Source organism: Egretta garzetta, unplaced genomic scaffold (genome assembly GCF_000687185.1).
Source record: "Egretta garzetta isolate BGI_Z169 unplaced genomic scaffold, ASM68718v1 scaffold240, whole genome shotgun sequence".
NCBI classification, from domain to species: domain Eukaryota; kingdom Metazoa; phylum Chordata; class Aves; order Pelecaniformes; family Ardeidae; genus Egretta; species Egretta garzetta.
In genome coordinates, this window is record NW_009258480.1 from 202,972 (window position 1) to 228,021 (window position 25,050).

General features: G+C 35.0%; 1 protein-coding gene across 3 annotated transcripts in view; it reads left to right on the forward strand.

Annotated features, from left to right (window-relative positions):
• Positions 1 to 25,050, forward strand: part of CSMD3 (CUB and Sushi multiple domains 3) — a 699,407-nt gene that overhangs the window by 73,086 nt on the left and 601,271 nt on the right. For all 3 annotated transcript variants that reach the window (XM_009643918.2, XM_009643926.2, XM_035899525.1), the window contains exon 2: positions 12,473 to 12,695. In XM_009643918.2, coding sequence (XP_009642213.1) covers positions 12,473 to 12,695 — 223 coding nt within the window. The remainder of the gene's footprint in view (positions 1 to 12,472; positions 12,696 to 25,050) is intronic.

Genomic DNA, 25,050 nt, shown 5'->3' on the forward strand with positions numbered 1-25,050 from the left:
GCACATTAGCTAAAGTCTGTCCAAATTTCAATCAGTAGATACCGCAAGAAGTAATAAGCCAAGTTCCTTTGTTCCATACAAATGACTACGAAAACATCTAACCAACAATAAAATCAGTATTTACAACAAAATTTATTAAAACAGAATGGTATAACTGTTTTCTCAAGCAGTTTTACATGCCAAGTTAAACTACACCATCCAAGTCAGAACTGTTAACCTGAATATTTTTGCTTCCCATTTCTATTACTTCAGTGCTATGCTGTTTGCCTTCATTGGTTTTCTTTCCATTATTAGACATTTTTATATATTTATTTTCTACAGAAATTCTTCAGTCTGGCTTTTCACACATCCTTTTCATCTTTTTTCTGCACCCTAAGTTTGGGTGATCCAGCTTTTCTGGTTAGAAAATGTTGTTGGCAGGAATATGGAAAAGGGTAACTGGTCACTTCTGGAGGAAAAATGTTTTTGCTTTGATGCTGGGATGGAGTGGTTGAGGTTTTGTTTGTTTCTCTGTTATTTTCAAGGGAGGAGGGAAAAGAAGACACCAGTGATACCATTAAATATTCATTCTTCTTTCCCCTTTCTGAAAATGGTCACAATGTAGCTCCAGATTTTAACTAGCCAGGCAGAGAGAAATTCAGCTTTTCTTGATGATGATGACTCTGTGTGGCGAGTTTTATTTCACTTGGTAGACTGGCAAAATCAGCTGGGGTGGATGAATCAGTTAATGTTCTCTCCCTTGCCCTTCTCTCTGTAATTCACTGTCACAGTAAGAACAGCTGCCCAGGGAAACTGCTCATCAGCTGAAGTCTAAAGCCTTGTTATTCATACAAGCTCCCAAAATTTTACCATAATATGCTGGGCTCCTCCTTGACAGCTTGGAGTATGCAGTTCATCTGGCTGCATCTGAAATGAAACAGGTTGTTTCCAGAAAGGACCAGAATAAATGTACAGAGTAATAGCAAGAGCTTCAATGTTCCTGGGACCACTGAGACCAAAATAAGATCTGAAATAGGACTTGTTTATATTGCTTGGCTCTATAACTTTTTACCATTGTTATGTCTATTACATATTCTAAAAAATGAGGTCAATTCAAGAAGATAATGCCAGAGTTGAACACATATGTACTCCTCCTGTTATAGAGTATTATCAGCAGTTTTATTATCTTTCCTAGAAATTTTTTCAAGACTTTGCAGTGTTTTCCAGTGTATAGAGAAGTAAATCACTGTTTTTCTTTTTATCCAATTATTTTATTTGCTAAATACTACATATTTTAGAGTCAAATCCTCCAGTTGTGATGTTTGCTTCTTAAATTGAAATAACTAGTTGGAATTAATGCAATATAAACAATATTGATAGTACTGAAGTTATTGTTTTAGTGATCAAGAAATGAGGTCTCGTTAAAAAAATCTTACAAACTGAGATATCTCAGTGACTAAAGATGCTCTTGTTTTTAATTTATTTTTGGTCTTGCCTCAGACTATACTGCCTCAGCTGACTACTGAAATTTATATTCTGGCTTATGACAAAAAATATATTTATGGCACTTAGAAAGAAGTACATGGTAAATATGTTAATACTTTGGCCTACTGCAAATTCACACATGTACAATGGGAATTCATTCAAAATTAAAAAGTGAGCAGAACTGACAATATGTGAAAAATTACCTCTACATTCAGACACATGAAAGCATTGAAAAAATTATAATGGTCTGTAGATTTATAAATGAGAGAAAGGTTTGGGCTTTTTTTGTATAGTAAAATGCTGCTTCGATCAAAAATTACTTTTTTTAGAAAGTTTATGAGTAAAAGAAGACAAAGTTAATTTATATATTTTTAAAAATATCTATGCTAGTTCTTGAGGAAATTTTATTCCAGCACAATATTTTAAGAAGTGGACAAAAAACATTGTTCTTCAAAAGACTAAACTTTCTGGTTGTTCTAGTGTTCTTCATGTCTGGAGGTTTTGATGTGCTTTCTTTTAGAAAAACCATGAGTACCTCAGTACAGACACTTCAGTCTGATAATGCATCATTAAAATCACAAACAGATTTACCACAAACTCTGTGGTAATACCTGTTAAAAGTTAAAAAAATAAAGTGATACAAGATAAAAATTATTTAAAATGTCTAGCTTAATATGAGACCCCTAACTCATGAAGTTGGACTTCAAACAGAAAAATCAGTAGAAGTATAATTCTTGAATATTTACCATTGACAATCGTTAGTTTCCAAGATGTTTAAGAACTGTGGTAGAAACTGTCCCACAGTGTCAGATCCTTCATGAGAATCTCACCGGACCTCCCTGCATTCAATTGGCACTTATATATTCTTTGTCTCTTTGATTTTTGAAGTCATGGTATTTTTTCACCATTCTATGATGTAGAAATTGAAAAACAGAAAACCCACCCCTGTGTGCCATATTGTCAAAAATGTGTGTTTGACTATGTGTCTACTTATGGAAGGACTTTTTTTTTCTTTAACTTTATAGTCATCTTCACTGTATTTTCTCTTTTTAACTTCTGCTCTACTTGCCCATCTTCAGAAAAGCTGTATTTGCTAATACATTTAATAAAGATGTTGAGATTCTTTCTATTTAATTCAAATCTGTCTCCTACGTAATTCGAAAAGTTTTGTTACTGTTTGGAGTAGATCAAAGACTATAGTTGGCTTTTCCAACAGCTGCTTCCTTTAATTCTGAACACATCTTTAATTTTGCTGCCCTCAGGTAGTTTAAGCTGTTGTAGAACGCATGGAGTGCATTTGGTACAACAGTCCAAACCCCATAGTAATGGCATCACAAGGTAACTATTTACATCAGGTTTTTACAGATGTTTCACTGAGAAAGCTGATAAATGAGTAAAGACAATTTTTCAGAAGTGTGAAACATTAGTTAGATCATTTTTTTTCTTCCCAGGTTTATAGCAGAGTTTCAAAAGTCTGAATTTCCATGCGGTCTAAAGCAAGAAGGTTGTTGTTGTTTTTTCAAAAATCATATCTCTTCTGAAAGTAACCCCTGTGAGTGAATGAAAAGACTTTCTACATTGCTTACATCTGAAGCAATCTAAGCTACCATAGACAGCTGTCTGTTATTTTTTGAAAGAAGGAAACAGAATATATGAATACAGGAAGATTCTCTGCGGTAGTGTAAATACTGAGCCATTCCTGTGTTCAGTTTCTATTGGCAGAAACTTAAAACAGAGCCTTAATTTTGCCCTGATTTTCCAAGCACCAAGTCTTCAAAGTCTTTTCTAATCTTGTTGAAGTCACTTCAAACCAGCATCATATTTATTTGATAGTGTTTATTTCCTATCTGAAAGCGTACTGGATTTTTTTCACCATTCGGGGTTTTATTCCCCCTTCTTCCCCCTCCCTTTTTGAGTTTGACTAAATCTATGATGTTTTAGGATAATGGAAACTGTTCTTTTCTTTCTCTAAAGCTATATACTAATTTCAGCAGGTTACTTAGATTTGCAATAATCTGTTCTCTGTCACGTATCTGAAACTGCTGCGAGATTTCAAACTACCAGATGTAATACAGTGTAACTGTTTTTTTCCTTTTTTTTCTTAACTAGATTAAATATCTCTATAAATTTTATTAGAAAGATCCATATCCCACATCCTAGATTTTAATGAACCATCTACATAATGACAGAGGTTTACTGTGCATGCCAACAGACTTTAAATTTAAGGAATTCAAGTCAGTATTATATTGACTGTTCTGCTGTTATATTGTGATTAGTGTGAAAAACTGTAATTAAGGTTTTTACACACGTGAATTTTCATTTAAAAGTGTAGTATTAAATGTATATTAATTTCTTCAGAGGTTACTTTTTTTGCAACCTTTTCTTTAAAGAGGGTATTTGCTTATATTCCACTAGTGTCAAGAGTGAAGGCTCTTGAAACATCTTCTTGTGTGACTGTTTCCCCTATTTAAGAATTCTGTTATTTACCAATTTCAGAGTATTGTTAATTAACTATTCTGTTGTGGACAACTTAATTTACTCTTTATTGTTTTTTCAAATATAACTTTTTCAAGCCTTATAATCTAGTTATACCCTAGAGACCAAAAGACTTTGCAGCAAAATCTTTTCTCTATCAACACTTAAAATATAATAAGAAATAAACACACCAGTAGTGAAGCTTGAGAAGCAATATATTGCATGGATTCAACTAAATGATGAACTACTTCAGAAGTTTCAGTTTGACCCGCTACTACAGTGGTTGTATCTTGCCACTGTCTTTCATGCAGTTCACATGGAAAAGATCAACTACTTAACAGCACATTTTAAAGACAAGAAAATTTTGCTTTAAAGTATGTTATATGAAAATCAGTTAGGAATTCAATGCAAATTAAGACTTGCTATTTCTAAAAGAACAGGAATACTTCAAAATGCTATTGGCAGTTCATAGTATTCTGGAAGTGGTCTTCCTTGTCATTTTGACCTGTTAAGTGATGGTTCTATGTTAACTTTAAAAATATTTCAATTTAATTATGAAATTAACCATTTCTCAGATCACATGTTAAAAAAAATACAAGTGAAGCTCAGTAAAAAACCTTTGGAGATGTGGTTAGCTTTGCAGAAAAGAGAACAATGAAAAGGAAATGTAAAATAAAATTCTTTCAACAGCTGATCTTTACAGTGCAATCTCTGTTCATATCTTTTTCACAGAGTAGATTTCCCATGTAATCAAACACAAAAGCTGCGTGAATTCATTCTCAGCCATGCCTTTGGCATGGTGTTCACTTTAAGGCGGCCAGGAAGATTTCTGGATCAATTTCTGGTTGGTTACTGGATGGCTACTTCCACTTTTCAAATGGAAGAACTGCAGGAAGAAAGCAGAAGAATAAAAAAGTGTGCAGAGTTAGAGTATTAATGAAGGCACTTTTCACAATTAGTTCTCCTAAAATGGGGAAGTCATAGCTCAAAATATTGAGGAGAGAGAAGCAGGGTGGGCCAAATGCCACTGAGACTAGAAATTCAATTATTTGAAATAAAAATTCCCTTTAAAAACTAAACCACCTTTAATATCTATCTACAATCTTCCCAAACAGAAGAAATCTGATTCCCTTGCAAGTTTGCCAGTGCTAGCCATGTTTGAGGGGTATCAAATATGGCAGGCTTTCAATCCCAGAGATTTTTAATTAGTTCTGTGATGAGATTCTAAACATCCTCTCTTGTTTTTATATCTAGTTCAGTTGCCCAGATGTTTGTCATATCCAAGAGATTACCCTTCTCTGGCTGCATAAGCAAGGAGAAAGTTATTTTGGAACAAATTATCACTTGTCTATAAGGCATTTGAGATATTACATGAGGAATAGGAGAGAAGTATTGAAATATCCTTAGAAGGGAAGTTAATTACATAATGGGGATAAAAACTTGAGTGTATTTCAGCTGACTTTGTTGAAACCAGACTTTCATCTGTGGTGGTGGTAGCAATGGTTTTAAAATAGAAGCAGAAGGCTATTCCCTGTCAAAGAGTTATGTATAAACCAAAGTAATTAGGTGCCCAAGGGTAAGGGGAAAAAAATGTATTTTCCTGTGAAACCAATAATGTTCTTCTGTTGAATGACTTACAAGGTGGTTGAGTTGTTAGGTGCCCAAGGGTAAGGGGAAAAAATGTATTTTCCTGTGAAACCAATAATCTTCTGTTGAATGACTTACAAGGTGGTTGAGTTACTTTTTTTAAAAAAGTTCTTCAGACTCCTTCTCTGGAGATATTCAAAACCCATCTGGATGATGTGCTGTGCAACTTGCTTTAGGTGAACCTGCTTTAGCAGGGGGGTTGGACTAGATGATATCTGGAGGTCCCTTCCAACCCCTGCCATTCTGTGATTCTGTGATTCTGTGACTGGAGACACTATTGAAATTAAAGCCTTTTTGTTTTCAGTTATAGGAAATGACTTAAGAGTTTTATGTTGTAGAAGAAGAAATACAGACAATGACAATAAATATTTATTTCAATATCTGCAACAAAAAATTTATGGATGCTTTTGTTAAATGAGATCCGTTTTTTTATTTTGCTGCCTTGCCATATTAAGCCTTCTGCTCCTCAGGATAACAAAAATTTTATGGATGCTTTTGTTAAATGAGATCCATTTTGTTGCCTTGCCATATTAAGCCTTCTGCTCCTCAGGATGGATTCCATGTGAACGTGAGCAGTCCTGATGTTTTTTAGACCTCATGTTTCTTAAAAGGAGGAACATGCCCAATGTTGACATGAAGGGGCAGAATCTTGTCCCTCTTCCAGTTTTCACAGCTGAGACAAGTGGAAGAAAACACTAAAATATTTCTGAACCTCTTTCAGATAAGGTGGCTGAAACAGAGGTAAGAAATTATTCTTTAGAGGAAAACCAGTACTTCCATAAAGTTCTTCAAATGTGTGATCATTACTTTATAGTGATAGCTTCTTTTTGGCTGGTATTCTGTACCAGTTCCACTGAGCTTGTTTACAAGCTTGTTTCCAGCCAGCTCTATTAATTGATTGCAAAAGTAATTTTGGTGCCTTGTTACAGCTTATGCAGGGGCAAGACAATTTATTTTATCCAATTATTTGCAAAGAAATATAAATATCTTTTTTCATAACCTTAAAATGATACAAATCATAGATAGAGTCTTAAAACAAGTTCCTTTTGAACACTTTATAATGCCTACATATTGACACAATTTCCAGTGAGCTGTGCAGAGAATAAGCTTTCAAATATCTTGCTTGTGAAAGCAAATGCTTTTAAGAACAAACTGAAATGAAATGGCAATTTAGTTAAGAAATCCTAAACTTCTTGGAACTGCTTGGAGCTGCTTTTCACAGAGACACTACAACGGTGTTGTTACATTACATCTTACACTTCAAAACCACAAGATTTTTCCAGGGTTTACAGGGCATGTCTGTAATTTCTCTAGACTGAAGAAAACAGTACAAAATCAAGGAAACAAACATTATATGTTAAAAAAAAAAAAAAATTCACAAAAATAGAAAGTCAAAAAAAAAAAAAAAACAACCACCAAATCACAGAGATAGACATAAGTACAGCAGAAGAATTTATTATTACTTTGGGAACTTAAAAAAGAAGAAAATCACATAATTGATCTATAGTTTTTTGGTTTTTTTTTTTTTTTTTTAAACAGTCAGGTGAAATGTTAAATGTAGACTTTGCTCACCTGGTAGAAAGCTGGTTGTAAAAGCTACTGTTGGAGCTGAGATGGAAGTGAGAAGGATTCTTTGAAGTACAGAGTAATGGGTTAAACAGGCATAGAGATCTATATGAATACAAGACAGAAATTTCTGTAACAGCAACTAGACATTTCTGAAACAGCAACAGCAATAATACCTTGTAGCTGGTATGGTTCTCTATCCCTCTGCAAATTACTACACAGGTGCAGCATAATTCTGCTCTGGTGTGCTGTGGTGCAGGGCTGCTGCTGGTATATGCACCTGCCATGCCTAGCACAGGAGGAAAATAAGACTTAGAAAGAACCAGGGGGTTATAATGATCTGGTGGGAGTAGACTTAGTGTAGAAGTCACCAGTCACACCTGCTATGGAAGCACAGTAGATAAAGGAAGAAGTATGCAAGCTGCTGGACATTTGAGGGAGGCAGAGAAAAAGGTGGAGAGTAGGAAGGAAATAAATCTAGTACATTAAAGGAGGCAATTATCTTGCATGTTTGTACTGATGTGAAAAAAATCAGTAAAATTTTGTGTTGGAAGTTAAAGTTAGAGAAAGGAGACTTGGGGTTTTTTTTTGCATAAAATAGGCTTATTAAGAAATGGAAAAGCATAAATGGAAGAGAACTAAGACATGGTGAGAAGGGATAAAAAGATAAATTTCAAACAGTCCAAAGTAAAATACAGTCATTACATCTGATGATAGCTTCCTCTTCTCTATTTTGTAAAATAGAAAAGCTCAAAGATCTTGGTATAAGGCATGTCAGAAAAATTACAATGATAGAGAAGCTGAGATGGTTTAGAAAGAAAGATTGTGTATATATTTTCCAAAAATGGGAAGGATTGATAGGAGGGAGAAAAGGGTTCACAAAATAGGGAAGGGTTCATATCACTATGAAATCTATCACTGTAGCATTCTGATAGGTTCTCCTCAGTGCTAACAAACACATGTGAGAGTATAATATGAAACGACAAAACCAAGAGGTTTCACAAACAGGACAATAGGGGAGAATATGGAAACAAGAGGGATGAACACGCAGGCACCATAAAACCTAAGGTGATGATAATGCAAGTCAACAGAAAGAGAATCCAGCACAACAGAAGAGAATTAGGAGAACAGTCCTTCCTGATTTACGATCATCATGAAAATTAACTGCTTCTTGCTGCCAAAGTCAGGTGATCAAAGATCACAAATAAAAAAAGGTGTTGCAGACACATGCAGAGTGTAGGAGAGACAAGTAAGTTGATGGATTCTGAATGGAAGAGGACAGCAATCTAGGGGGGAAAGAACAATTTTGCAAATAGGTAGATTGCACAAAAAAGGGAGATAGATGAACATGGATGATATGGCTAAGGAATACTTTAAGATATGATTGACTGTACTTTAAGATGGGTGAAAGACAAAAGACGATCAGGATATTAAAAAAAGATACAGAAGAAAAAAAGCAGCATGTGAATAACTCATCTTCCATTTTCTCAGCTTGGTCTTAAAGTAAATGATAGAAATTATTAAATACCTCTTTAAAAAGAAATACACAAACAACTTAGAAAGCAATGCAGACACAGTATAATTACCTTGTGGTGATGATTGCTATCAAAGAATACATTAAACAAAGGAGAATAAACAAAAGGTGGGGAGTACCTGGAAGGTGAAAGGTGTGGGAATATGTTATTAAACAGTATAATTGAATGGTCAGGAGGAAAAGAAAAAGACAGTCTTGTAGTGTACTGAGTGAGTGTAGTTATGGGACATCCAAGGGCAAGGGGTATGGATGTGGTTTTAACTATTACTTGCTTTGTTAGAAGGCAATGAAAGTTGAATGAATAGATTAAATAAGAACTGATGTTGCTGATGCTTACTGTAATCCCACAATGAATCAAAGGATGACTGAAATCAGGAAAAGTATCAGTGTTTTACGGTATCAAGAAATGTTTATCCATGTAAGATTGATGAGAGTTAAACATCTGAATTTCAAAATCTGGTAGAAAGCAATACAACGGAAACTACAAATCATGCAAACTATCCAGAGAATATCATCAGTGGTGGTGTTCATCTTCACACTTACTTCAACAAATATTTTGCTTTTCTAGTCTAACTTCAAGCTCTTCAAAATTCTTTATCTCTTGCTTTGAATCAAACCTTCTCTTTAATGAAAAACAGTTTGCAAGTAAATTGTGTTTTGAATGCTAGTTCTGAAATCTAGATAAAAACGATCACAGTATACGTTACCAGTTATTTCAACATGCATTATTTAATGCATGTTGTCTATTTCGAATGTAACCAAGTTGGTCCGCCAAGGTGAAGAGCATTACAGAATGGATTAACATATGAAAGTAGAGATTAAAGTGCATGTTGTATGGATACCGTTGGCATGATTTTTTATTTTACAGACTAAAAGAGTAGACCTATCAAAATCAAACTTCATGGTTTGTTTTTCCCAGTCTTGGAGTTAAAAATGTATCTTCTGACATGTGCATAGCTATGTTACATTCTGCTAGTCACTGTTGAAAAGTATCCAAGTTATATCATCTTGCAGCATATGGATAATTCTCTTTTGTTACTGTTTGGATATGGAGTAAAAGTAGTAAGTGGAACTTTTGTATGTCATGAAAGTTTATATTTCATATATAGATAGATAGGAACTATTATTGGATCCAACATGAAGCATTACATTCCTTAGTAAGTAGTGTATCATCTCACAGGGCACTTTCTCTTTGTTGTGGCTCTGTTCATCTTTTGGAAAAATATAGTTTTATTTTCATCACAGACCTATTATTTGAGCTTTTCTTTATAGCTTGCATTGAATTAACAGAATAGTACATGTGTAATTGATGGCTATCCTGAACAGAATAGTACATATGTAAGTTAACAGTGCACGCTATTTAATTTTTGAGTCTCTCTCTCTAAGTTTTTTCTCTAATTCAAATGAATTAGGCTTCAGCAAGAGATTGCTAGGAAAAACTAAACTGATAAATATATGCACATTTAGCTATTTTAAAAGTCTTATTCCAGTGACTATATTTGGCAGGACGTGTTAGATATCTAGGATGAATATCTTTTGATGAGTAAATAGTTTTGTAAAGTGACTTGTGCACAAACTGTATTCCAAAAGATTTTTAAAGTGCTAAATAAACAGCTGAGCTTAGGTAAGAAATAATGACATATAAAGGAGATTTAGAAATAGTTTGTGTACATGAGGGAGATGCAGAAAGACGTGAATAAAATGGACTCCTAGTAATGAAGTTGATAACAAATGAAAGTATGTAGTCACTGATATGAAAATGAATTCTCTAAGCTAATTTGCAGTAGAAGGTAAAATTTGCTATACATGTCAGATGAGGCAAACACAGCCCTAATTACCTTCTAAGAGGATCTTCCATTCCCTGTCTGTCCTATATATCTATGTTATACTGATTTTTGTAGTAAAAGACTAATCACACTTCGTAAGAGGCATATTTTCTCATCATTGGAGATAAATATGAAAAAGCCAAGATAAAAAGATTGGATGTGTCCCTATTCTGTTGTCAAAAAAAGTTACTTTATAGTGTAGGAATACAAAGTGTAAAATCTTAAGAGCATACTGCTTAATACTTCAGAGAAAATGGTCTCTTCACATTTAAATTCTCAACATGAAGACAAAGCTTGTGAATGTGCCTTGAAGAAGATGATTTAATGAGCTCAAATATATACATGTGTGTGTAATTAAAGAGATGGCATCTGGTTTGTTTGGTTGTTGTTTGTTATGAAATGTATATCATGTTTCTCTGAAAGAGCATGCCGAGAAGCTGAACACATCATGCTTTCTCTCAGCTGATGAATTCCACCTGCTAGCAGAGGGGGCTTGCTCTGAGCATGCTTGGGGAAAAGAAGCTTTGTGGGGACAAAAGGCGAAGCAAGAAAACTGATCTAATATTTCAGGGATTAGAGACCAGAAAGCCTGGAAAGGGGATGTGGTGGAGGTATATGGTCAGACTGCAAAGCTAGTGGAAAGAAAAAATATCCTAAGGACCTAGAGGAGTTAGGAACTGCTGTAACTGAGTGTCAGAACTGAAAGCAAGAGTACGGAAAAGGACTCGCCCTGCCAGGACACAGTGACTTGGAGGAGATATTTTTATAATTGTTTTCTGGGTTTTTTTCTCAGAAAATGTATTTTCTATGTAAAAAGAAAATTGCTTATAATCCAAGAAAATTTTGCTTTTGAATGTAGGGGCCATTTCTGATATTTGGGGATATTCATGTTAAAAAGCATCTATTGGCAGATCCTCTTTCAGCTTTGACGCACTGTATTGATTTTGGCTGGGATAGAGTTAATTTTCATTGTAGTAGATCCTAAGGTGTTATGTCTTGGAATTGTTACCAAAACTGTTAATAATACAAGGATGTTTTAGTTATTGCTGAACAGTGCTTAGACAGTGTCAAGGCCTTCTCTGTTTCTCATGCTGCCCCTCCCAGAAAATACTGCCTAAGTAGCCAATTATTTCCTTATTCTGTTATGCTTGCATACACAGCTTTTGCTCTATTAAACTGTCTTTATCTCAACACACAAATTTTCTCACGTTCAACCTTTCTGATTGTCTCCTTCATCCCACCGGCAGGGGAGTGAGTGAGCAGCTGTGTGGGGCTTAGCTGACTACTTACACTCACTTAGGGTCAGTCAAAACACGTAATCTGTTCATCTTAATATTTTATTTAGATACAGAAAAACTTACTACGTTCTTTCAGGTTGCAAATACACAACACAGTTATTTACATGAGATAGTATAATGATGTAACAGATGGCTATTTCACATTGAGTCTTTAAGTACACAGCTTTCATAAACCAGAATGATTGATTGGAAAAAGCTTGTTCATAATAAATAACCTTTCAGCCTCTTCAGTCCCAAAATCTGGGGAGGAGCAGCAGAAGGTTAATAGTTCTAATCTGTATCAGACCTGCACCAAAAGAAGACTCATTTATTTTGCTCTGGCTGCTTCTCTTCCTTTTTACAAAAAAGGGAAATTGATGTAAATACTTTGCCTTATAAGCAACCAAATTTAGTCATAGATGTTGTTTATATATAATTATTTGCAAAGATGCTAACATATGTCTGTACATAAACAGTGCGGAAAACACATTTGTTAGGTGGGTGGGGTTGTTTATCATTAAGTGGCCAGGATTTGTATTAAAACATGGGGTTTACTTTTCTAAATGCAGTACTTGCTAAGAAGTATTTTGATATTTTTTTAGTAACCATGAATTCCAATGATGTGTTTTATTGAGGGTTAGTATAAAAATGGATTGCTAACTTTTGTTTCCTTGTTTTTTTAGGATTTATTTATACCTGTGGTGGAACTTTAAAAGGACTTAATGGCACTATAGAAAGCCCTGGCTTCCCATATGGATATCCAAATGGTGCAAACTGTACATGGGTTATAATAGCAGAAGAAAGAAACAGAATACAGATCGTCTTTCAGTCTTTTGCTCTAGAAGAAGAATATGATTATTTATCACTATACGATGGGCATCCTCATCCTGCAAACTTTAGGACAAGGTAAAGAATAAACACTCTTAAAATGTAACTTGTATTCATTTCTTTAAAATTTCTGAGAAAATATTTAAAGCTAATATTTTTAAATTATGGATTCTTTCTTATTTAGACTTCATGGTGCACTTTCCTTAATTAATCATAAGTGTCTTAAAATAAAAAGAAAATGCTTTAATTCTAGTTAAATTAAGTGCTAGAATTAATCTAGCCCTCATACAAAATTTGTCTCAACAAAATGTAATTAATTAAGAAGCATATGAACATCAATAAATGAATGTAAAGAGAACACGGGATTGCAGAAGTCTCAGTTTGCATGATCTAGCAGTGGTGGAATTTTCTAATCTTTGCAACAGGAGGCTTCTGAGAGAGATCAGAAAAAGATAACATTTAAGACAGAAAGAATAAGTAAATTTTTTGCAGTTGTGTATGATCATCTTCTAACACAAAGGGATAACAAATGAAAAAAAACCAGTTTGAAAAATCAAGAGTGTGATGGGTCACAACAATTTTTATCAGTATCTACTTCAGAGTTCTGGAAGGTTGCAGCTTGAGGGATACATAAAAATTCTGCAATAGCAACAGGTATGTTATCCATACATTTTCTAGTTATCTTTATTATCATCTACGTTGACTTCTGTAAGTCAAGTTGTCATCTACCTAGACTTCCGTAAAGCCTTTAACATGGTCCCACACAATTTCCTTGTTGCTAAATAGGAGAGATATGGATTTGATGGGTGGACTATTTTATAAATAAGCGATTGTCTGGATGGCCACATCCAAAGAGTTGCAGTTAATGGCTTAATATACAAGTGGAGATTAGTAACAAGTGGTGTCCCTCATGGGTCTGTACTGGGATCAATACTATTCAACATCCTTGCTAATGACATGGACAGTGGGATTGAGTGTACCCTCAGCAAGTTTGCAGATGGCACCAAGCTGAGTGGTGCAGCTGATCTGCTTGACAGAAGGTATGTCATCCAGAAGGACATTGACAGGCTTGAGGAGTGGGCACATGAGAACCTCATGAAGTTCAACAAGGTGAAGTGCAAGGACCTGCACATGGGCCAGGGCAAGCCATACAGACATATCAATACAGACCAGGGAAAGAATGGATTGGAAGCAGTCTTGTGGAGAAGGACTTGAGGATATTGGTAGATAAAGATTGGACATGAGCTGGCAATGTGCACTTGCAGCCCAGAAAGCCAACCATATCCTGGGCTGCATCAGAAGAACCATGGCCAGCAGGTCAAGGGAGATGATTTTTCCCCTCTGCTCAGGTCTTGTGAGAACCCATCTGGAGTACTGTGTCCAATTCTGGGGTCTCCAGCACAAGAAAGGCATGGACCTGTTAGAGCAGGTCTAGGGGAGGGCCACAAAAGTGATCGGAAGGCTGGAACACCTTTTCTATGAAGAAAGGCTGAGAGAGTTGGGGCTGTTCAGCCCGGAGGAGACTCTGGGGAGACCTTATTGTGGCCTTTAAATACTTAAAGGGGGCTTATAAGAATGGATGGAGAGAGACTTTTTACAAGGGCCTGTAGCGACAGGACAAGGGAGTAGATTTAGACTAGATATAAGGAAGAAGAAATTCTTTATGATGAGGGTGGTGAGGCACTGGAACAGGTTTCCCAGAGAAGCTGTAGATGCCCCATTCCTGGAAATATTCAAGGTCAGGTGGGATGGGTCTTTGAGTAACCTGACCTAGTGAAAGATCTCCCTGTTCATGATAGGGGGGTTGGAACTAGGTGATCTTCCCTGTGATGGTCCCTTCCAGCTCAAACCATTCTATGATTCTATGATACTGTGATGAAGAATGTAATATGTATTCCCAATATGGAACATCCAGTTTCTTTTTACTTTTCATAGTGCTGCTCCCATAAAGTGATATTTATATATCCATAATATTATACGGCAAGTGTTGATTCAGTGTTAATGGTACTTTTATTTTTTATCTTTTGTGTAACAATCCAACATCTGACTACTACAAAGAAAATGTAACATGGTACTAGAAGGAAACTAGAACTGTAAAATTCTTCATCTCAAATCTGTGCTGGTTGTGAATTCTATTTGCCAAATGGGTGATGTGATGGGCTGACCCTGGCTGGATGCCAGATGCCAACCAAAGCAGCTGTATTACTCCCCCTCCTCATCTGAACAGGGAGAAAATATAATGAAAGGCTCATGGCTTGAGATAAGGACAGGGAGAATATTCAGCAATTACTGCCACAGGCAAAACTGACTTGACTTGGGGAAAATTAATTTAATTTATTACCAATCAAATCAGAGTAGGATAATGAGAATATAAAAACTAAAGCTTAAAACACCTTTCCCCCACCATTCCCTTGTTCCACGGCTCAGCTTCACTCCCTGTTTCTTTCTCTACCTCCTCCCCTCCAGGGGTGCAGAGGGACAGGGAATGGGGGTTGGGGTCTGTTCATCACATGCTGTCTCTGCTGCTCCTTCCAGACTCCTCACGCTCTGCCCCTGCTCCAGCCTGGGTCCTTCCCATGGGCCGCAGTTCTTCACAAACTGCTCCCGTGTGGATCCATCCTTTTAATGGGGTACAGTCCTTCAGGAACAGACTGCTCCAGCGTGGGTTTTTAAAATTATATCTTGAGAAGAAAGTCAAGGAAGCCTGACATGCTCAAAAGTTCGATATTGTGAATTTAGTATGACACTACATTCTGGTGAGGAAAAGGAGCTCTGTAGAAGAGAATAGAATAAGTCAGCACTTAAAAAGGAAAAGACAATTAAGCCTCCGTATAGGCCTTGAGATAGACTATTTTTGCAAGACTCAGATCTTGCCAGCATGTGGATTCAGCAGATAAAAAGTACACATTTGTGTGAGTGGACAATCAGGTTTTAAATTAAGAAAGTGTGATAGTGACATTACAAAAACTTTAGTAAATAGTCCATGGTGACATTTATTTTCTCAGATTGCTGTAGCAAATTGTAAGGTGATGTTTCCTAGAGTTTTCTTTTTGGAAAAGGTTTTTACTTAAACAAGTAAAGTTTTACTGAGGTACAGTTGCTTGTGGAAATTTCTTTGTACCATGACAGTGGATTTTATAATTTTATTTGGTAACATTAATGAAAGTGCAATCAGACTAGACTAGTCACCCTCCCCTTAACTTTGTAATAGACAAAAATGTTTTCAGGGGACTATACAGGCATGTTTGTAAAAGATATAACTGGACAGCTAAAAAAATTATCTCAAATAGACAAGGCCACTCTAGTACTACTTCAATATTTGATTGAAATAAATTTTTGCATTTGGGCTGTTTCTGAAACTGATGAACTCTGACTCCACCCACATCCAGTTTTGTACTTTGTTTAATTGTTCTCTTCAGAACTGAGTCTTGTTGAAATTTGCAGTCATTGACTGTCTTCAGTGAATGCTTAACAGTCTTAACTGGTTTAGATAGCACTTAAATGGCCAATAAACAACAACAAATGGAAGAGAAGCATGTCAGCTCTGGCCATTATGGAAAGTGTATGTTCAATACTACTCTTGCATCTTTGTGTTACTGTATTTTATTGATTTAGCATATTTAATATGCCAGGTGTTTGCCTAAAACTATAGAGAAAATGTAGAATAGTTCAAAGCTGTGAACTAAATTAAAAAAAAATAATCTTTCCATAAATCATATTTGTAATCAACTACAAGAAAATTTGTTTGCAGAAAGATAGTATTACTTACTGTATTTGAACCAAGATTTCAGCAAAATTTCATAGTTAGGAATCTTTCTGGGTCATGTTACAGACACTGTCTATTTTTAGGATTTTCTTGTTGCCATCCCTCTGTGTATTTGTGACTTTTGTGTACCTTTTATTTCACACTTACACATCTAGCTCCCTCAAAAAAAAATAAAAAAATCAGGGTTTGGTTTTATATGATTACTTTTTAATTGCAACTTTGTATACACTTTATTTTGGAAAGTAGCTAATACTTGTGACTGCTATTCTGAGTCAAAGTGTTACATTTCCAGACAGAAATCCTGTTCCATTTTTTCAAAATTTCTGCCTTTCACATAATTTTTGTCTGTTACTAGATGAATCATTTCAGCCAAGTCTTCTGAAGATGCATATCAATAGCACGTTTTCAATTTTCTGTGTGCCCAGCTTGAGAACAAGAGTTTTGTTTGTATTAGTGATAAGAAATCTCACTTTTAAATGAAGTTAATGGAAGGTATGATTTGAACTGATAAAACATCACATAAATCAACTGCTTTGCAAAAGCCAATTGGAATCATCTAATAATACCTCATACACGTTGTTATGGAAGTATTTTTCAGTATAACTTGTAAATCATTCGCTGTAGTAGCTACTGCTATATATTAGGGAGTGGCAGGAACCGGGCTGTTCCATGAGCAGCACAAGCCAGGAGTTGAGGGTGACCCGCTCAGGCTGGGCTCTCACTGACAGGGCACAATCCTGCAGGGCCTGAACACAGGCAGCAGAGATGGAGGCTGGTAACAGGGTACTTCAACAACACCCTACATGGCAAGTGATGAATCAGGTCCAGGGTCCCTTCAGGGAGTCCAGCTGTGAACAAAAAGAAGCTAAGCTCTCCACAGAGTAGGGCTGAGGTGCTCATACAGGAGGCAGGGACAGGGACAGAGCTGTAGCAGGGTCTGGATGCCTCAGTGTGGGCTGAAATGGAGTCCCAGAACTCATGGGCAGGGGTGGGTGCAAGTCCCAGCTGAGGCTGGTCAGGGCCAGGAAGCTTTATTTGTTTCCTCAGGGTCCTGACAGTGCATAGAAAAATCTGGGAGAAAATTATTTAATACTTGCCTTTAAAGCAAGATTTAGTTATCACTAAATATCACAAGTATAGGACTAACTATACAAATTGTTCATTGGGTACTATCCATGTCATTCCTTGAATAGTCGTATGGAAACCACAACTAATTAATCTGCATTATTAGTGGCAGTGATAAGGTGCATATGTAGGTGGATGAGAGAATGGCAACCTTAATTCTGACATTTCCATGCAAGTATTTTACTTTACAACTGGGATAATATATTTTCTTCTTTTATTAAAAGAAATTTCTATACATAATGCATAATATACTATCAGTAAATACCAAAGGGTATGTTTGTCTTTTTTTTAAGAAGATGCTTAGAATTGCACAATAGTTTTAAAAGAGATATCATACTCAATAGTTTTCTAAAATACAAATTTTTGCTCTAATTAGTTACCCCAATTTGCAGTGTTATATTAAAAATATCTTTATATGATTGAATAAAAACTTGTGGTAACCCGAGCTCTTTTCACAATGGAATGTATTTCCAAAATTACCAGTACCTAACCAGTTAATTGATTTGACAGTTAAATATTTATCACAAAATTAAGATTGCGTTGAAATCAATGAAACAAGTTCATACCTATTTTAAACAGAGGAAAAAATGCATACCTGCTGCAACTGTACTGGGATAAATTTAATAATTCAATCCAGAATATTTCCGTCTTGTGTTGACTAAAATAATCTTTCCTATGTTTATGTTCAGAAAGCAATTTTGTAGTAGTCAAAATTATATATTTTCTAAAATTAAAAATAAAATTATTAAAAAAAGACTAGTCTACCAGAATTTTCTGGTAAAAAACATGAGAAAATTTCACTATGTATAGTCTTCAAGAGGACAGACATGGTATGGGAATTTGGAAAGCTCCACTGTTAGCAAGAAGGTATAATCATTTTGTGACAGCTATTCATTTGTTTGCATAAGTGAAAAGAAGTATGAATACCTCTATCTAAAAATCATGAGAAGTGGAGGTGTGACAAACTGGCACAAACTGGAATTTTTGAACATTTAATAAATAGATATTTAGCTTGCGTTTGACAGAGTGCGAGACAAACATGTATCTGTGGAGATATTTTTAAATGTTAATATGGTTGCTGTGTCCAAAGATTTAATTTGATGAATTAACAGCTTCTCTCTACCTACTTACGGTTAATTTCCTCTTAGGAAATTTGAATGGAAGGAAGATTTAACATGATCAGTGTTTAAAAGGTGAGATAATACTCATCTTTTCTAATCTCTTGTTTTTAAGCAAGATGAATCATCTGTGTTCCCTGATGAGGCAAACAAGAATCAAATGCACGTTACCTCATCAGTGTTTCTGAGCTGCATAGGAGAAATTCACTGAAATTACAGGAGACATCTACTGTCAGTAAATTGCTTTCTCCTAAAAAATCTGGCTCCCTGAGTAGGCTTACATTTTTAACTTTTTCTCCCCAACCACTTGAAGAGAAAAAAAGTTTTCAGGAGTTTAGTAAGTAGATCTTTGAAACTTCAGGATGCTCCTAGTCTTTAACGTAATCGGGTATGCTCTCTTCACCCTAATACTTCTAAAGGTCTGAATTTGGTACTAAGCAGACAGACTCATACTTTGATAATGGTATTTCAAACTACTCAAAAAAGAAATTGTTATTGCATACCAGAGGAATAAGCCCCAAAATTAAACTTAAATAAAACTAAAATACTTTCTTTTTTTAATTCCATAGCATATTGCCCCACTTAGAATGGGTGGTACTGACTATAAAATTAAAATTAATTTATTTACTCCAACTAATTAAGATAAGATAAAAAAATTTGGAGTTGAAATATGTACAATTACAACAAATCCCTAATATTAATTCATATTTAATATTGTTGGGTTGCAGGCAGCTGAGTGGGCTGTTTACTTGGCTCTGGGCTGAGGTTATGCTAATTGAAAAGGGCTTGGAAAAAAATTGGACATGCCAGGACAAGAAGCCAAACTGTCTGACCAGGCCGTAGGAGTTGGACCTGCTTCAGTGGTCTAGCGGACCACAGTAGGAGCAGGATGAGTGCTTTCCCAGCTGGTAAGGAAACACCCACATGGATGATTTGAGCACCCTTCTGTCACCCCATCCACCAGTGCCTGCTCCTGCCCTGATAGCACTGTCAGATACCTGTCTCTCCAACATAAATGTGCCAGGTATTACTGACAACATTAACAAACATTGTGTTGTAGCTCAAAAGCAGTCATAAATATAAGGTAAACTTTCTCTGAATAATTTACATTATTTTGATTTTGCGGTGTTGATATGCTAGCATCATCCATCCTTTTTCTACATCTAAAATTTTACTGAAAAATGTTCAGGGCATGGGATAAATTAGAACAAAACAAACAACAAAAAAACCCCACAGTAAAATCAAGAATACTTTAGTAAGTAAAAATAAATTAAAAAATAAATAGTACTAAGTAAAACACTAGCATTTCCCAAATTTAAAAGGGGAAAATATAGTCCTGGAAGACTAGATTTTGCCTATAAAACTTCCTTTTTTTTTTAAAGTGGAAGAATTATAATTTATATCTTACATGTGCTAAATTGTCAAAATTATCTTACAGAAATTTTATGAAGAAGGAAGTCTAGGAAAAGAATGAATGCTGACAACAGCAGAAACTTCCAGTGCTCTCATGTAATAGCTCTGCTTGATTTTCCATTTATTATTCTAACTATTCTGAATATGTCTTTCTGCTTTTAATAGATAAAATTCTCAGTCAAACAGGCAGCAATTAGGCTATGCTGCTAACATTAGTGCAACTTCCAGCTTGTTACCTGTCACCTAATGCCACCCCAGTAGCTACAGTCATCTTCTTCTTCTGACTCAGACTCTCTTCTTTTTCTGGTCCTTAGAACTTTAACCTTATTTCTTTGTGAAGGTTTGTATCTATGCTACATCCTTTACTATCTCCCAGCCAAACTTGTTACCTTACTTTTTTCAAGAATCTATTATGGTATTATTTGTAATCTTTCTCATATTAACTCTCATCAAGACCAGAAGACCAAAAAACCCCCACATTTTTTCTTTGCTTTTGCCTCCTTTTTCTTCCACTTCTGCTGTCTCAGGGTTTCCACTTACAGAATTTCCTGACTTCAAGACTTGTTTTACTTGCTCTTTCCTTTCCCATTTCCTTTGTCTTTAGGTGATCTACAGTACTACAAGATGTAGTACAGGGTGCCCAGAGCTAATGCCAATGTCTTGTCTGGGCAAAATGCTATTCTCCTTTCTGAATCCAGGTTTTGCTGTATGTAGCTCCATTTTACTTCATGCTTATGTATCCTTTTGCTCTTTCTAACCATACAAAGATCCTGAGTATTGTTTTATTGTTTGGCTTATTTTACTGCCATTTCAAATCCTGCTATTAGAGTTATCCTCCAAGTTAGTTCTGTACCTTTCATCTACTATCATAACAGTTGCTCAAGTTAGCAGACTCAGTACTAATAAACTAAAGAAAAAATAGCAACTCTGTGACGTTCTAGATTAAATCTGACAGAAGTGATATCTCTTTGACTATTTGTTTATTAAGCCTTTAAGACATGTCAGAGTGGAATTATTTGTGGTGATTCAGGTCTTCGTTCCCAGCTAACCTTGACAACTGAAAATGTACAAAGCGTCCTTTTCACTCTCCTGTTTAAGTCTTTTTGGATATTGATGTAGACCAAGAGTTGTTGATAAGGAGACAATCGACCATTTACTGAACCTCAAAAAATTTCCATTATCATCAGAGGTAACCATAGCTCTTTGAGTTTTTTCTGCTCAGACTGTTTCTTATGCCCTAAGTACATGTACATTTTTCTCTTGTCACTGTTCACTTTCTGCCCAAATTGGCAACCAGAGCAGAAACTGTGAGCTGATTAGGATCAAATTAAGGATTCAGCACTTTGGAAACACCTTCAAACTGCTGATCACCAAGTAATTGATTTTTCTTTCAGCTGATACACAGTTCTCTAGATTTCTCCACTCTTTGCATGGAAAGAGAAGAAAGGAAGGAATTTCACTTGAGAATTTAGGGACCAGTGAACAAAACCAAATGAAATTACACTCCCCCTTACAAAGAAAAAAAATTAAAAGGTATAAGTGCTAGTCAAAGACCAGTGAAGATATAAAGAAACAGAAGGATAAAAGAACAAAGACCATAGCAGACTGAAGGAGGGAACAATGGCAATTAAAAAAAAAAAAAAAAAAAAGAAAAGAAGGCACAGTGAACCAACAATCAAAGTGGAAAATGATGAGACAAGTAACAGAACTGAATGAATCTAAACAAGAAAATTTTCACTGCATGAACAAAAAATAAATACAGCAAAGGTGTAGACAAAAAATATGTAGAACGTTGAAAAGGGACTGAACATGGGCAGGGACACAGCAATAATTACAGCAAAGCTTGTAGATAAAAGAAACAAAGATAATTGAAAGTAGTGTAGCAGAATGTAATGGTAAATAGATATTCAGCTCTGAGAAGTGGGTTCTGAGCAGGCAAAACATTTAAATGGAGATTTCTTTTTTTCAATCTGAAAAGTTTGCTTTATGAAGAAAATACATTGAAGCAATTAAATGCTTGGCATTGTGATTATAAATACAAAGCTGAAAGAACAGTAGCTGACACCAGTTGTGCTATACTCTTGGGAGTATTTTGATATAATGTTAAATTTCTAGATACCCATTGAGAGTGAAAAGTAGAAAATTAAGACTGATAAAAGAAAGTGCTTGTCCAGACATGGTGTAACTGGTCTCTTTTAACTTATGCTCACATTATTGTGAAGAAGCCAAGATTTTAGCAGGTTAGGAAAAAATGGTTAGACATTAATTTAGCTAGCAAGGAAGTCCAAAGTTAAATGTTAAGTATTTAAAACCAAACCCAAACCAAACAAAAAACAACCAACCAACCAAAAATTTTGGTAATTGTTTGAAGGTGGAGGTAACTCTCTGCTAACTGGCCTTATGAAGAGACTTTCTCATTATCAGCCTTCCATGGGATATTTTTCTCTGAAGTAACCGGGAATGGCCAGTTTGGCTGCTTTGAAGTAGCTGATGGATAGTGGACTAATTTGTTTACTTGACTTCTTATGTAATGCAAGAAAAAACTTTTTTACAGACATTGAGAATTATTATCTTCTTTGGAAAATCTGGTAACTAGCATTATACAGACGAAAAGTTCATATACCAGTTTTACAGGGAGATAAGTGTGGTCATCTCTGAGAAGCAGCTCTGCTAAATATCAGTTATTCATTTTTCTTTATATTGTTAAATAGCTTTATGGGACATGAAACAGTCTAGGAAGCAAAGTTGATTTTTGTTGTGGAAACCACCTATACACATATATGACATCATACCACAGCATGCCAGCACAGACTGTCTGTTGCCATTAGTCTTCCACCTGTGTTTCAGCTGTGAAAGGGGGAAGAATGATAATTCACAATAATAATCTTGTCCAAAAAAGTTATAGTCTATGGGAAAGACTCATTCTATTACAGGGGTGTCTAACTCTTAGACTTGCTTGCATGGCAGAAAAGTATCTCTTAAACTGGTGGTTAAATTCACCTTATACTGTTGTAATTGACAATATTGATAAACATACCTCATAAAGTTGATAACTGAATCGGAATGTATCTCGAACAACCATATACTATTACTAAACTAAACTCTGAATGTTTAGTTCCTACATGAATAGACTATTTCTATTGTTTTTGAAGAAAGGCATGATCATTCTGTTGTAACTGGTATGTCTGCAGAAAACCAAAAGGAACATATGAGTATGCAAATACATATGTATGTATGTGTATTTACATATACAACTATTAAAATGAAGTAATGTTTAGGCATAAGGCTTGAACTGGAGAACTTTTGTCTCTGTCTGTCTAATATTTGTCTTGAATAGTGAACGTGATAGCTTATTACTGAAAAGTGGCTCCTATAGATTACACTACATTGCACAGTTTGAAGTGAATTATTTATTATCCAAATTATTTGTGTAAATATAAAATATGTTATATTTTAGTTCACCGGAGTACACATTAATGTCAACAGTATATTAGAAATTCCTAAATCTGCTGACATGGAAGAGAGGCTTTTCCTAAAAAAAAAAAACCAAAACAAAACCAAAGACAAACAAACAAACAAACAAAAAAGACAACCAAAAAACCACAAAAACCCAAAACCCCCAGAGATTTTTTCTCAGTGTTAGTAGCAACAAAAAATTATCTCCAAATCTGCTGTCAGTTCTTCTGTAGTCAGTGCAGGTCTTCAGGACCTAAATGTAACAACATGAATAGTTATGCAAAAATGTCTTTTTTATTAGGATTTACAAATTCAGTCATGAATGTATAAAATTTTCTTATATGGTCTTGACCAAATTATGTGACTTCAATGTGGTTCATTTTTGTATTGTAAAACATACACTATGCAACTACTTTTCAAGGTACATAGGAACCTTAACTTGATAAAATCCATTACAAAGGACCAAACTAATTTTAGTAGTTAAATATTGCTTTCTTATAATATGAAATTAACTGTGCACAGAGATAAATTTATATTTTTCCAGTTTTAAAAAATATTAGAAGTTCCTCTAAGATAAAATAGATTTGCTTTTCTTGCTCACAGTTTAAAGTCACTTTCTGTACATCCACCATACTAAAAGTATATAAGTAGACTAAGTTTTATCTGAGACTTGCAAGAAGAGAATCCTTATCTCCTTCAGGTCATTTCTAATACTATCCAAAAGGAATCTTTTCTTCGACAAATGCTGTTCATTCTTATCTATGGCATGCAAGAAACCAATAAAGACCTCTATTGCTAAAGCCTGCAGATGGACCTTTCTCTAATACTCTTTTACAAGGCAATTAAATGATGAGAACACCTCTAGAGTAACAAGCATCTATGTATAAAGAAGCTTGTATTTTTAGGTGGAAAATTGGGTGTTGGAAAAAGTGAAATTAAAGGGGCCCAGTGTGATGATCTAACTAATAAACACTAATTATAAAAATGAGAAATGTGAAGAGACAACACACATATATATATATATAATACCTTTGATATATGTCTTTTATTACACCAATTTCTAAAAAGAATGAAAAGTTTAGTAAGCAAATAAATTATCATAGGAATGAAAAGATATAGATGCTATAAAGGGTACAGCAGACCTATGCAAACTCATAAATGGAACTCTACGTACACAAAAGTAGCATAGTCCTGAGTGAAAACAGCTGTACTTCTAGGCTATTTCTGTACTGAAAATGTTCATATACTGTAGTATTTCAGTTGTCATTTAGAAAGTAGCTGTTGATAAATTGCAAAAAGATTTATACAGTTTGAAGGCAACAGCAAATATTAAAGGACACAATTTTCAAATTGTAACCACTGACGCAAGTTTTCTCCTATGGCAAAATCTGGACTTAAGTCAAAAGTATAGGTTTTTTTAAAAATTGAAACTAAGTAATTTCTTAGGCTACTGCTTTCATAGGAAGTATGTAGTATGGTACTTGATAATCCAACTCTATAAATATAACCTGGATGAAAAAGTCACAGCGATATGCTAATCAAGGTAATTACTTCT